This window comes from Argiope bruennichi, chromosome X2 (genome assembly GCF_947563725.1).
Source record: "Argiope bruennichi chromosome X2, qqArgBrue1.1, whole genome shotgun sequence".
Classification (NCBI taxonomy): Eukaryota; Metazoa; Arthropoda; class Arachnida; order Araneae; family Araneidae; genus Argiope; species Argiope bruennichi.
Genome location: NC_079163.1, coordinates 67,418,282 through 67,434,253, shown reverse-complemented (window position 1 = coordinate 67,434,253; position 15,972 = coordinate 67,418,282). Strand labels below are relative to the sequence as shown.

Sequence of the window (15,972 nt, the reverse complement as noted above, 5' to 3'; positions counted from 1 at the left end):
GCCATACCTGATCGCTCACAGAATAGATTTGCTTGAGGGAAAAAATGTTGCAGAATATGCATAAAGCAGTGATATAAAAACAGAAGAATCTCCTTTCATATAAGAAAGAATCCTTTTAGCATCAGAAGCAAGTCCTTTATTAGAATTTCTTCGTAAGGAGGGAGGTGGAGTTCATATCTGTCCACAGGAAACAAGATTAATTCCAAAAGCTGATAGTAGGAATGTGGTCAAAGCGGAAATCAGTGTGAGTTTTATTTTAACATATTCACCGACAAAAAAGGATTTGCATACCAAAGTTGCAAAATGACTGACTATAAAGAGAAATTTATCAAGTACTGAAAGAAAAATAGCATCAACACAAACCAATAAGCGAAGGAAAAGAATTCTTTAGCAGGCATCTTCGTACGAAGAGGACGATAATTGATAAAACAGAGAGCGATTTGAACCAGTCTTGCAATTCATGTTGTCTTCAATGTTATATTTAAATGGAATGAGCTCACGCCACAGCTAATTTTACAAATCACATATTTGTAAAATTTTGCAATTCAGACATTAATATAACGATCTTTCATCAACATAATTTATGGAATTAAGTGCAATACGAATAAAGTTTATAGACTTATTGTAGAACCTACAAAATAGTAAAAAAAATAAACATATTTTTTTGTTTTTATTGCTAACATACTGTAAGTAATAAATTGCTCCGTTTAGTTTCAAAATATGCCCCTTTGTGGGGCAAGTTGTAACGATATACATAGGCGTATAAAATTGTTAATATTGTAGAATTATCGTTGTTTAATAGCTATTAAAAATATGCTATGGATTTTCAACAAGTAGAAGAAATTTTAAAGAGTGTTTTGTAAAAGAACTTGTTATCGATTCTTTAAAAAAAAATCTTGAAAAAAAAAGTGTAACAATTAGCCTCGATCTCTCTTGGTAAAAAAAAAGGAGAAGGTTTAATTCAGTCATTTATAAAATATCTTGTAATTTGCCATACGAATGACTTTTCCACATACGTTTAAAGCAACTATACTCTTGCATTAATTAAAATTATGTTTACATCTAGAAGCCAATTTTTGAAATCGACAAATTAGATCTGAATACACTCTTATCTGTTCTTCAATAATACACAATTTTTGGGTATTTATTGAATGACTATAAAAAAACCCAACTGATTTTTCTTGTACTTTGTTTCAATTTTAATAATAATCTTAGTCAAGTACATGCAAACCGATAATTTAAAACATTTAATAAAAACAATTATATTAAATATGGTAAATTTTTAAGATATAAAATGAAGAAATCAATCTTTTTTCTAATCTATCATTAATTACATCTACTAATGGGCCATACTGTATAAATGCATCCTTTAAATTTCCTATTTTGATGAGACACAATAACAAGAGTAGATGGCTTTTAATTTCATTATTTTCTTTTTCAAGAACATCTTTACAAATAATATAAAAGTATTTTTGGAATAAAAAATTAAAGAATGCAAACACACAGAAAAAAATCTCAATAATATTAAAAAAATTAATCTGCAATAAAACTATTATAAATATCTAATAACAAATTAAGTGTCGCTTGGCGAACTTAGAAAATCATTGAAATGTAACAGTTATTCCAAGAAAGTGGAAAAATTTATTTTTTATGTATTTATTTTATTTTCAAATGTACTGAAATAACTAATTCAGAATTTCTCGGCCTTCAAACGTCTCAGTCGAACCACATATAAAATTACTTTGTATGAATATTTCTCATTTGACCTTAAAAATATGTCCTGTAAGAGACTTTTTCCCCAGTTTTTAAAAAAATATACTTTGAATTATGACTTCTTTCTCATGGCTAAATAAATTATATGGTAAAGTATTTATGATTAGAAGAATTTCTGCCAGCACAAAATTTTCACCTTTTTCATTCTTTACGATAATTTAATTGCGCTTTATTTATTAAGAGAGCATTGTGATTATATTTCATCTATTTGTTCTTCAGAGAACAAAAACCGAAGTTGAGGTTTTGCTTCCATTTAACTTCATTTTCACTCATTAGCAAATTGTTTTTACTTTGCATAATGAAATATTTTAAAAATCTTTTCTTTAGATATACTGAATCACAGAAAAGAGGCCGATCCTAAGAAATCGTCTTTGTCTAAAAGAAGACGATTTTAGAATCTTCGTTTGGAAAATAAGAAAAACTAAATATCAAGCATTGTTTTCATTGAATGATTCATAGTGCGTTTTAGATAACTTCAGTTTTGAAAAATGCCAAAGGTATAGTTCTCAACATTTAAAAATTATTGTAAATGATTAATTTCTCAATGCTTCAAGTTTTTTTTTTTTTTTTTTTTTTTTTTTTTTTTTTTTGCTTTTTTTGTTTTTGAAAACGTAACATTATAAAATAATAATAGCCACTGAAACCCTATTTCATAGTAAACATTTTGTCTTCATGCAAAATCGCAGTTAAAAGGTACATTACGTTGTATGTTTTTAGAAAGAAGTGCTACCTGATTTAGATTGAATTTTTACCCTCTGTTTTGCTTACATCAAATATTTCTTATAACTTAATAAAATGGGAAATTGAGATTTCCCTATTCCAGAAGAAGTCTGCCAGATTGACACAATAAAAAAATGTTTGGATCAAACGTCAAGCAGTTAATGTAGTGAGGTTTAGTTTATTTATATTAACGTCTAGTTTTTAAAGCAATTAGCAACTAGAGCTATTTTGGGACGGACCTCGTAATTTTGAACCGCGGTCGGATAACGAGGACGCCACCTGACCCTACCCTCTCTAAGCTTCCACACCACACCACTGGGAGGGCGTTTGGCCTCGACGTAGTTGGCATGCACCAGACCCGCTTACACGATGGTTCTTCGTGGAATCGGGTCTCGAACTTGACATCCGCCGGTTCCGAAGCCGAGACCTTACCACCAAGTCACCACCGCCTTAATGCAGCGAGCAGAGGAGTATTAAGTTAGCTACGGTTTCTTCAAATGGCGTCGTTTAAAAATGGGGAAGTGAACTAACTTAATCTGGATAATTCTTTTTTTATATATTATTTAAAAATGAAAACTCTCACTAACTTAATTTAAAAAAATAAGCGCATTTCTCATATTTGATCGAAGTTGGTTTATTCGTTAGCTAGAAGATGAAAATGCTATTCTTTGTTGATCTTTTTTTAATAAGTATTTTGCAACACAAACCAATATTTTACAAAGTTTCTTTTAATCTAAAACATTGTAATTCTGTGAAAAATTACAACTTACGATTTTCTAACTGTGCTATTTACATTCGATTACATTTGAGACTTCCGACATTTAACGACTGAGATCATGAAATTGAATGAATATTCTAACTCTAGTGTGACTATCATTTAAAATAAGTAAGTGCAAATAAATAAAGAAATAAAAACAACTCTTTGTTGTAAAAAAAAATAATCTTGACCTTTTACAAGTAACAACGATAAAAAAAAAGAGGCATTTTGATATTTCAAAATAAATAAACGCCCTGCTTGAGTTCATCATGACGATAATAGAAAACAAACCCTTAAAAAGAAGCGTAACAAACTTTTATTCCTTACTTTCTTGATAAGGATCATCAACAAAATTTCCATATGTATATACTAAATGTGTACATGCTTTATAAATGTGTACATTTTTTATTACGTCCATTGCTTTTAAAAACGCCGATTTATTTCAGAAATGAAAATTATATGCTTGGATTAAAAAATGATTCAACTTTTTGATAGATTCGAAAGTTATTTCTGGTACATCGAAATTTTGAAAGAAGTTTTGAAAAAGAAACAAAATTCATCTTATTTCGAACGTTCATTTAAAATAAGAAATGGATGTTTTAATATATATATATTTTTTGACATTACGAATGACTTAAAAATCTCTCAAGTGAGTGCCATTCAGAAGTGAAGAAGTAAACATATACATTTCTGTTGAATTCAGCCCTTTATTTTTGTTTCGTGCTCTGTCCAGATATAAATATTGTTGGTCATTAGAAGATATCCGATTAAAATATACTGGTACATTGGTATATAAATTTACAATTCCAACCTGTAAAAATCCAAATAATTACTCTGTGGATGTCTAGCTTTTCATTTGCATTCTAAAGGTCTTTTTATTTTTAGTGGCCTGGAGTAAGAACATCTACCAAGATGGTGAAAAGATATTTTGAAATGATCTACCATCCCAATAAAGGTATCAAACACTCGATTCATTAATCTATTTTCATTTCTTTCTTTCTTCTTTTTTTTTGGGTGATAAAGTTATCTAACATCTAAAGCAAACTTTGCTCCAGGAGCATGATCCGCCTTCTCGCATTCCTTATCTGTCTCTGACGTTGTGTTATGCTCGAAGTTAAGTTTCAGATAAAAACATTTCACTATTTAAAAAAATAAAATCTTCTTCGTTTCATCAGGTATGGCTTCTTTTAAATTTTCTATTTTTACATATTATTTTGGCTTCTGTCTGCTGAAACTTCTTTGATTTGTTAATATAAATTTTTCAGCAAATTTCAATATAAAATTTAAATTTATATTCTGGCGTTAGTTCCTTATTTATGATTAAACATAGAAACTTGCGTGTAATCTTTCTGCCGTCTTTTTAAATAGAAATTTATTCATGAATTTTATTTTGAAATTTCTTGACTCTGAAAATAAAATTAAAATCGAGTAAATATTGAAAAAATATAAAATGCAATTACTATTTTGATTTTTAAGTCATATTTAAAAAAAAAAGGGGTGCTCGACATAAAATATTTTCCATTCGATTTTATCCATATCATGCTTAATATGAATATTTTTTCTATGCATCTATATATGAAATATATTTCCATGCCTTCTATATACGCATTTTTAAAATTTAAAAATGAAATTAATCTGTATTTCAATGTTCTCAATTATAGAAAATTTGCAGTCAAAATGTTGAATGAATTGTATTTATTTTTTGAAATACAAGCAAATGTATTCTTTTGCTTTCAGGTTTGAATTTAAACTAATTTAAGGTAGGTGTTTCAAATGTTTTATAAAAATTGATCGGCATCTGGCTGTATTAATTCATTCCAAAATATAAATTTTGTACTTAACTTATTTTCTCGGAAGTCTTTTTCAAAGCAGTTCCTACTTATTTCAATTTAATATTATGAGCAAGCGTTTGCTCATAATTATAAATTTACTCTCTTGAATTCTGATAATATGCTACATTATTGGATGTATGTTTATTTTTATATGAACATGAATATTATATAAAACACTATCATATATATCCTTAAATATAAAATAAATTTAAAATTCTCAATGTATCTTTTTATTCTAAAATTATTTAACGATGAATAATTTTTTGAAAGTATGCAATAAAAGATTAATTACAAGATTATTTCTGTGTGATTCTTCATTTTGGAAATTTTTATTGCAACTTCTTTTTTTCTGTCTGTTTTTCATTGTGTTTTTCTTATTATTGATATAAATTAACTTAATGTTTATACCCAATTTCAAATTTTAAAGCCGCTGACCTATTGCTGCACGAAATTGTAATTTTACCAAGCATTAAAAATATATTATCATCTTTATCAGCCTGCTTGCATCTATCTAGAAAACATTCTAGACAGCTTGCTGATTCGAACTATAATTTTATGCAGTCTATTAATAATTAATCTTTGTTTTATAAACAATAGATGTAAACTTCTTACCTATATTTTTTATTCTTGTGTTAATTTAGAATCATTCTGCTAAGTCCATATTTCTTGCATTCTATATAATACTGCAAACTGAGCATGTGATTAGAAATATTTTTATTTCAGAACGTGATATTTAGAAAGACTTTTTGTTCTTGTAATGTAGTATTCAACTTTCTGTTATAATAATTTACAGAAGAAAAAGATAACTTAATAGGAACATCCTTTGAGTATCTGTTTACTAAACACACAATTGAGCAGTTATAACGAGGTCAGCAGAGAGTAATACTCAACAAATTCAAATAAAAGTAACGTACTACAAAAGAAAATTATTTAAGCAGTATTTTCCACCTGACGTTAATTTGCAATTATTTTCGGCAAATAAACCACAAATTTTGTATTTTTTTATTTATTAATGGTAATTTAAGTTGAAAAACCAAACAATTCCTAAAAATTGTCTGGTGAATCAGAGCTTCTAGGATTTTCTTTTTCATATAAAATTTTACTCGACATTCAAAGGAAAATGTATTTCTTAAATATTGTGTAAAATGTAATATGAAAATAATTATTACATTTTAATTCATAAGAAATCGCGATTTCAACATTTATACTGTTCGTTTCAGTATCCTGGGGCGACAACTTTTCGACGATTCTATTTCACCAAGTGGTGAGACGCGGAAGGATGTACGCATTTCCGGAATTTACTTTATTCTTAAATGTAAACATCTCATCCTTTCCCTCTCCCCTATTTTGTCGAATTAAACTTATCCTAACACATGCGCAAAAGTGCGGAAGTTTTTAGAATCCGTTAAAAAACAATAGGAACTTGTTTCCTTATTTACGTATGATGACCTTTTGTAGTATTCGTATTAACTCCAAAACCTAATGTACGATTGAACTGGAGGAGCTTGTTTATTTTCACATAAAAAATTGAACTTTGAGTTTTGACATGAAATGAAAATACCAAACGTAAGTAAAAGATACTTCTCCCAGTTGAGTTATGTATAATAGAAGAGCTGGAATTATTCGGATAACGAATGACATTCATTTTTTAATTCCAGATCAAAATTAATCAAACTTTTTAATAAACTTGCCTTGAAAAACTATGTAGCTTGACAAATTAGTGAACTCTTGTATTTCTACTTATTTCTACTAACATTTTCTATTTTAGTTTGGAAAGATTTCTAGTTCTAGTTTAGATTTTACGTAATTTAAATTTAAAAGAAAGGATTTATGCCTCCAAATAATTAAAGTGATTAATCATAGCATCGGAAATCAATGTTTCAAAGCATAAAATTTAAAGTAATATTAATAACTTTCCAACTTCTAAAGAAAATAACTAAGGAACGATATTTTTATTATTTTAAGTTCTGAAAGTATATTAACAATCTATTCTATGGACACACCTTTCTTCAATTAACAAAGAACTCTAATTTCTGTAAATAGTTCAGAGTTGCTTATTTAAATAGAGCAGACTAAAAAAAAATAACTGGTAACATGCACCATATATATGATCAATGTTAGAAATATTTATCACATTTATAGCAATATTTAAATAACTGTGTAAAGATTCTGTAGAAAACAGTCAAACTGCAACATTTCTGAAGACTTCAAAACTACAATTTCATTTATTGGCACAATCAGAGCTTCAAATGGGAAAAAGGCCATACGAGTCATAACTATTTTCTATTGATACTCAATTTCGACAAAAGCTTCAAAAAGCCCTTTCTTGAAAAAAAAAAAAAAAAAAAGGGGGGGGGTCGCTAATTACATCCTGTTGCACATGCGAGTTCAAAGATGTTATACTCAGTAATTTTAATTACCTGCCTATATTTTGCACTTGTTCCCTATATGACTAACAAAGAAGTTGATCACTAATGGCCAAAATACATCATAGCATAGATATCAATTTTTTGTATTTCTTGCATAGAAACATTAAAAGAGGGTATTGTTAGTAACTCTAAATTTTAACTACTGTAGCAATTTTTTTTTTTTGAAAGAAGTGGTAGTTAATAAAAGACAGCAAGTAATGAGCTATCAAGGGCTAAACCACACTGAATGAGACAGCAGGTTTGTATGAAAACAAATTAAAATTTGGATCATTTTTGAAAATTAGGTGGAATTAGGATTAATCTGAAATTGAGTTGCAGCTTAAGGAGATATGTCTTAAAATGAGATTTTTAGAAAATATTTCCAGATTTTTCCATCCCTATTTGGGGTCCCAACCCACAGTTTAAAAAAATCTTGCATCAAGTACTATAAAAATAGCTTAATAAAATGTCTCAGTATGAGTCACTACAATTATCAACTTTCCAAAATCAAAATTCCATGATCGAAAAATGACTGCATAACTGTTTTAAAAGCTAATTGAAATAAAGCTGTAAGTATGCTAAGTAAAAAGGCATGCTCACTTTTTAATACTTCATTATAAATTTTGTTCCCTTGCATGAGACATTTTAAAGTAATAAAATTGAAAAGCTAGCCATGATTTTTTTAAATGTTTTGCATTTAAATACCCTTATTTACAATACTATTTAATTAAGAAGACTTAATACACTTTATAATGCACTTCTAAATACCATTTAAGAAAAACTTTCTTTAAAGAATAAAAAAAATTCTGTATGTTTCACTTTTTTTTTTTTTTGGAAGTGCTGTACACTTTAAATGTTTAATGGTTTAATGTGTTTTTTACATCTATTTATCATCGTTACCTATTAACTAATCGTTCTGTAATATTTTTTGTACTTCATATATCTTATATAGAATACAATACTATTCCAGCCACTGACATAAAAGTGATGAATTCATCTGGAAATGAACCAGTACCAGAAACAGAAGCAGGAGCCACCTCGCCCACCGTTAGTGTCACAAATTCCGAAACCATAGAAAAAAACAAGAAATTCACGGTAAATAAATCGGATTTACTTAATATTTGCTTATAAAGAATTATTATATTTGTATCTGTAAGGAACCTTTACGAAAGTGGTGTATTTTATGCATAGATTTTAAAATTCTCGTTGGATGCAGTTTAATCAAATATGGCAAGCGATTCCGTATGTAAGTAATTTTAGAATTCGATAATTTGAATATCATAGTTATTGACAGCTTTTCATTTGGTTTCCAGTTATTTAAGTCGATTTGCGAATGAATTCAAAATTGGACTTCTATGTATAAGTGAGCTCATGAAATAAAAATAAGGCACACAATGGGCGAGTAGGAATTCAATTGTGCACTCTCATTTAACACAATAATTGTCACAGTTTGCGCCTGTAAGTAGATAATCTAATGGGATGATGTTTTGTTATCTATTACAGAAGAGGTTATCTAATCAGATAGGTGTGAACTAATTAGATAATAGGCGGGAATCACAGGCGAGTCATGTGGCAATCAATATGTTTAAATTTAATCCAACTTATCATGCCTAATATTTACTATTCGACGGTCAAACAATTGAGTCTTCTCTTGGGTTTTGGCTACATAGATGGAATGTCTGAATCATTGGTTCTATGAAGCACTGATTTTATGATATGCCTTTTTTTTTTTGTTGGGCTCAATGGTCGGAAATACCACCAGAAATAGCTTCAAAATCCATATGGTCAGTTAGAGGAAACATAAATCGAGATTCTCACAAACTGATTCTGACTATACTTCCCACGAATATTTGTCAGGTGATTTCAAGCTCTAAAAAAAGAAGCAGAGATTTTATCATGTAGAAACTTCTGATGATATTTTTCTACAGTTATCATTATAATTCAACTGTTTAATTTTTTTAGCTGTAGAATCAATGTAATTTAGATGTAGAATCAATGATGCTTCTCTGCTGGCCAAACCTTTTCTACCCATTTAGAAGCTGTAGTTAAATGTTCCATTCCCGTAATGCCTAAAACTTCATCACTACATGGAGAATTCCAAAAGCTTGTACGATAAATGTAAGCTTGTATGTACGTAAAATACTAGGGCAAGTCCAAGGTGTAAAATACAGCGATGATAAAAAGCAATAAATATATTTATTTCTAAAAAACATCTTCCTTTCCCATAAGTATCCGAACAAAAATCCGTGAATACTAGCGAAGATTATGCAGCTTATGAAGTACAAGGTTTTCTTGATAAAGTTGGAATGGCAATAGAATGAAAAACCCAGATGCCATTTGCTAAAACTTAAAAAATATCATAAAAATGTAGTGGCTGGTCATTGCTTTGCTTTCCAGCTTCATGTCATTTATGAAACAGCCTGAAATTCTCGGAATATAGTTATCAAATAAAAAAATATATTGGTGTTCGTACATTATTTCAAATGTCAAAATCCTTGAAATAATCATGGAGAAGAAAATTTAACCTTTTTCATGGAATCGGCTGATATTTATTTTTCATTGTAATTTTTATCTTCTTAATATCTGGGTTAATTGGTTAAGAAAATTAACTAATTGGTTAATGAAATTAACCAATCAATCATTAATGAAAACGCATCATCCGTAATTTTTTTCATATTTGATACATGCAGTTGATGCAGAACCTTACAGGATGATGCAATATCAAAAGCAATGATGTTATCATGCGTTATCATTGTAAAATAATCCATTTCATTTTTTTCAACAATATTTTTTCAATTACATCTATAATGACACATTCAATAAACTTCTGATTGTCCGTTTTCATTAGCTTCTACTATATAACTGATTTGTTTTTCCAACTCGACAAATTTATAATCTACATCTTAAATTCTATAATAACCATAATCACATGATCACTACTATAATAAATTGTTGTCATTACTCAGGATGATCTTCATTATTTCTGTAGAAACAGTGGGCATAATATTTAGTTGTATTTAATTCAAATCTGAATTGAAACTGCATCTCAGCTCTTGTTCTGGAAAATGAATCTAGAATACGTAAGAAATATTTGAGAAAAAGGCTCTCGGAAAAACTCGCATCATGCAGAATACAAAGGACCTATTTACTGTCAAAATAAGAAAACAAAAAGTGTTGATGTTTTTCATAAACTGAAGGTTCGTCAAAAATGTATCCATTTATATTTCAGCTTATTAAAAACGTTCGTAAATTAATTACAAATTATTCTTGTTTTAGGTTTATAAAGTAGTAGTCGAAGCTGCTGGCCATAAATGGTTTGTCTTTCGTCGGTATAACGAATTCAGCAAACTTTTAGATATAGTAAGTGAAAATAAATTTTTAATATTAGCAATTTTAAAGCATATACTGCATTTCATATTTTTTTTTAAATGTTTGTGATGCATTTTATTACGGAGTCTGATTATCCTCTTTAAACTGATTCACATTTCATCCATAATTAGATTATTAGGAAGGAAAACAAAGACGTTTATTCGTAACCTACGAAGTGTGTATTAAATTTCAACTAATTTTTTTATAGTGGAAACTGAAAATAATCTTTTTTACAATAATATCGTTATTTCTGCTGTCAAATGTTTTGCAATGAAGAAATATTCAGTATTTAACCTCTTACAACAAATCAATGATGTTTTGTGTTCTAATTTTGCTCTATTTCGATTTTTAAAAGAGAAAATTCTTTAGATAAAATAGTTCAAGTTGACTACTATGAAAATACTCTTCAAAAAACACACACATTCATTAATTATACCTAAATTTACAACTACTGTGATGTGTTCAAAATAGATTAGTAAAAATAAACTGCAAATCTGTTAACTAATATGGCAGTGTTTGATTCCTGTTGGCATGTGGATTAAGTTAAAGATATGTATTGTTCTAATCCATTCTCTTCGAAATTTGAAAACATCTCTCCGTTTCTTTATTTAAAAAAAAATGGAAAAAATTTAAATTTAAGAAAAATTTCATGATTTTTTTTGTTAATATCTCAATTATCACGATTTTCATTACTTAAGACAGTTTAATAATACAGAGAATAATTGTTAAAATTCTCAAAACTAATTCTGAAATTTTTTCATTTGAATTTGTTTTTCAGCTGAAGCGTCAGTATCCTAACATTCCATTAAAATTACCTGGAAAGAAATTGTTTGGTAATAATTTTAGCTCAGATTTCATCAAAAACAGACGGCAAGGGTTAAATGAATTTGTACAGAAGCTTGTCTCTGAGCCATGTCTCTTACAGAGGTAAAAGATACTTTATTTTAATAATAGCATTCCCTAACTGTATTTTTGAATGCATCTTAAAGATGAATCTTTTTTAATTATCTTAGTAAGGAAATGAATCATTTCATATTTAACATTAGGTTTACCATTTGTGGATATATACCTATTTCTACCAAAGTTGTCAAAATGATCCCTTTCGGTATTTAATTAAAAAATATATAAATTGACCTATCTTATAAAGTTAAAGTAGAAAAACTTGTACATTTTCAATATATTTGTTGAGGTATAGTGTAATGAAGAAACAGTTCTTATGTGTTTATTTACTAAAAAAAGTGTTTATTTTCCAATCTAAGTCTTCAAGACCATTTATTCTACTACCAAAACATTGACTTTCACGATTTCTTACTAACAACCTATAATGGCTTCTATCTGACTAACTTTCGTCTTCGTCTTCTTATATACACACATTTTACTAACACATACTTATTTCCATATTTATACCTATATCTATGTACGTCCCTATCAAGCCGTTACATATTTAAATATAAATGTATGTGTTCTCAACAATATTTATTCGAATGGTCAAAATGACCCCTTCGGTAAAAGTAGGTATACTATATACATTCCTCCGAAACCAAAAAAAGATATTTGCGATCATATGTCTTATAAATGTGAGTAAAAATTAAAATATTCTCATAAAATACGGCAATAATTTTCTTGAAGAAAATTAACTAAAAGTTTTCTCGGAGGGGCCAAAATGACCCTTTGGTAAACATAGTGTTAAAGCTTTGATCCGATATAATGCTTTCATATCAGATTCTGAAGGTTAATGAAAAATGGTAATTTTAACCAAGTTAATCTTCAACAGTGCCAGTCTATGTGAAACCATTATGCATAATTCTGCATATAGATAGAATTTTCTCGTCTATTTCAATATAAAAAAGTCTTATTTAATCATTCTAAAATTTTCGTCAATTGACTTGACCAAAATAGATCTAGTGTAATTTCGAAGCGCTACTCGAATGAGCTTAGTTTTATTATGTAATTCGTTGAATTTTGGCGAGATTGCAGCAATGTATAGAATTTTTTTCTCGTACTTGATTAAAGGATGATGCTATTAGAGCCTCCTTTCCAAATAATATTCGAAATACTGAATATTTGTCAATTCTTTAAAATAAATTTTTTATAAATGCATAATTTTACTAAAGTTTACTTTTTAATAGCAAATAGACTTCTTAAAAAGTAATGCATAGTTAAAATTTTGAAGTTAGCACTTTTTAAGAAAGACTAAAATTTCTCGTCTAAATTTCTGCCATCTTATTAACTTCGCAATTTTATAGTCTTTTTTCGTACGCATTCAGTGAATGAAAAATGTCCTGCTTCATGAAATTTAGCTCCTCACTGGAGAATAAAGTCAACTGTATGATGGAAGTCTGCTGCTGATGTTAATCAGTTCTTTCTCTTCTTAAACGGCATTTAGAGAGAGAGGCAAAGCATTGCAAATAAATTTTCTCATATCCCATTTATGGAATGAATCTGATAATTACCTTCTGTTACGATTTAAAAGTTTGATTAATTTACAAAACAATATCTTTGATTAAAAAATTGGAAATGATTTCCATGATGTCGGAGTGTTTACTTGCTTTTCTAATCAGGTTTGATTCATTTTTGTTAGGCTATATGAAATGACATTAATGAAAATGCTCTTGGTAAAATTAGTTTTAACAACTCTTGTAAATCATCTTTGATTTTACTTGTACTTGAAATTATTTCTTCATTGAAATGTTGAATTCTTTTCAGCGCTGAAGTAAGAGAATTTTTAAATGTTGATAAAAATCTAGTCCCGCTTTCTTCGGATGAAGGACCTTTAGAAAAAGTTCAAGATCTTGCCGAAGCATTATATTCAGTAAGTATTGTTTTTTAAATGCTTCTTCAATGAATCATGCTCTGTTTATTATGATTCCATGTCATTTTTAAGAATCATTTTGATTCATCTTGTATTGAATAGGAAGAGAAAGGCTCTGATGCTGATAAAGAAGAAAAACCAGTAGATCTAGGCCCAAAAGAAAAAAAGAAGTATGCATAACTCAATTAAATTTTGTTTAACATTTTCAAGTTGAAAGTTTAATGACACTTTTCGAAATTTTAAGGTTTACATTCATTGAAATTATGAAAAATTAGTTTAATTATTAAAATTAGTTTAGTTAGTTTTTACAAAATCAATGGGAAATATGCTTCATCGCGAACTTTTTCCTATCAAAATTATAAAATTAACTTTTCACCCTTCATTAAAAATTTTAAATAATGATTCACGCAATAAGAATTCATATTCTTAGCTTTATTCATGTATATAATTTTCTGTCACTTCAAAATGTGTTACGTTTGAATAAATCGGGGATAATGTTTTTGTGATTTGTTTTTTTAAATGGGCGAAACAAGCTCATTTGCTCTTATGGCCTTTTGCTTCTCATTGGAGAAAATTAAATGAACATCCAAGTATCCTCAAATGAAGTTTTCGTTTGCAATAAATTGCTCGCTTGAAAGAAAGAAAAACATGGCCTGTACTTCAGTTTGTTCAAAAAAAGTAGGTTTGTGAAATGTTGTTATAGCTTTTTAGGTTCTCTGTAGGGTTATCCGTGTACTTACGTACGAATCCCTAACTTCGATTTCTATACCCTAGACAAATAAACAACATATTTTCAGTTAATACACTTGAGGAAAACTGAAAGTTAATGTGGTTACCTTAACACTGTACATTTTAACGATATAAAGATGTGCTCTTTTTCTGTTTGTTTCTTTTTTTTTAATATAAAATAATCTAACACAAGTATTATTAACATTCAAAGCAACAGAATGAAAGCTAGGGTTATTTTCACACTGAAATGTATTTATCTTCAGATTTATACTTTCTTTATTAGATTTTAAAACATTCAATCTATTTCTGCTAAATGACTCAATATTTTCTTCCTTATATAATATCCTGTTATACAAATTTAAACAAATAAAGTGAATTACTGTTGCCTACAAATTATTCAAACTCATTATCAATGCTCTCTATTTAACATAAATGGCAGAGTACAAATTAAACATTTAATACTCTTATTACTCATTACTCTTAATATTTCGCAGTACATTTATTGGTGAGATACCATATACATAAAACGAAAATTAGTTGAAATGATAACAATTTTGTTCGAATTCATTTTCATTTACTCCTTGCCTATGAATGTAATTTATCCAAACAAAATAACTATCTTCGAGAAATCCGTTATTAAAATTCAGTTTAGATAAGCATTAATGTAATTTAATATATAATCAACTAATTATTTCAGTGTGAAGCCCAGCGACTTTGAGTTTTTGAAAGTTATTGGCAAAGGTAGTTTCGGACGTGTGTTATTGGCTAAGCATAAAACCGAAGGAAATGTTTATGCTGTAAAGGTGAGTAATTTTTGATGATTTCTTGATGCGTTAATTAAAACTTTTGGAATATCCTGAAGCATTTTTTAGGTAGAATCCTATAGGAAGGCTAACTAATGCAATGATTCTCGTGACAAGACTTCGGGAAAATTTCTGCAGTTCTTTACTGATCATAGTCCCTAGAACCCAAAACCACCCTTCGTTCTAAGGTTTGATATGCGGATAACGATTTGCCCATGTTATCTTGTGAACAGGATAATTAGAGCATTTTGTTTGGATTTCATTTGGCTTGGAATAGGCTCTTAGAAATGTAAAATTCTAGGACGAGATTTAATGGTAATGATTAAATGTAATATCATTTGATGGACGAAATTAAATGTAAAAATCTCGACTCGTAAATGGCCCATTTAGCTCAAAGGGGTGAGAATGGTGGGAGATGAAAATTCTCATTTCGCTAAAACTTTCTTAATATTGAAGATAGAAAAATAAATCCGATTAGCCAAATTAGCACCTCATTAAGACGAACAACCTTTTGTATTTATTCTTTAGCTAAAATATCTTGGAAATTAGGGGCTGAAAATTGATTTTCAAGCACTAATTTTAACTTTTTCTAACATCAACAATCTATATAGCCAGATAGGAACTTAGATGTAAAGGAATTTACCTTTGCTTTCCAATTCGCCGAGATGAATTTTTTAAAGATTTGCAATTCATTCAGCAGATTTTATCACGAAATAATGCTAATAATGGTTTAATATTATTTCACTTTCCTGTCACATTGTTGAATCTA

General features: G+C 28.5%; 1 protein-coding gene across 16 annotated transcripts in view; it reads left to right on the top strand.

Moving 5' to 3' along the window:
- LOC129960066 (serine/threonine-protein kinase Sgk2-like) overlaps positions 1-15,972 on the top strand; it is a 72,889-nt gene that overhangs the window by 36,367 nt on the left and 20,550 nt on the right. For 3 of the 16 annotated variants that reach the window (XM_056073130.1, XM_056073141.1, XM_056073137.1), the window contains 7 exons: positions 4,136-4,205; positions 8,461-8,585; positions 10,767-10,850; positions 11,638-11,786; positions 13,566-13,671; positions 13,774-13,841; positions 15,098-15,203. In XM_056073130.1, the coding sequence (XP_055929105.1) occupies positions 4,136-4,205; positions 8,461-8,585; positions 10,767-10,850; positions 11,638-11,786; positions 13,566-13,671; positions 13,774-13,841; positions 15,098-15,203 (708 nt within the window). Of the gene's footprint in view, positions 1-2,100; positions 2,271-3,967; positions 4,039-4,135; positions 4,206-4,307; positions 4,426-4,987; positions 5,011-6,260; positions 6,398-8,442; positions 8,586-10,766; positions 10,851-11,637; positions 11,787-13,565; positions 13,672-13,773; positions 13,842-15,097; positions 15,204-15,972 lie in introns of those variants that run through there. The other 13 variants (XM_056073129.1, XM_056073131.1, XM_056073135.1 and 10 more) reach the window with 10 other exon arrangements.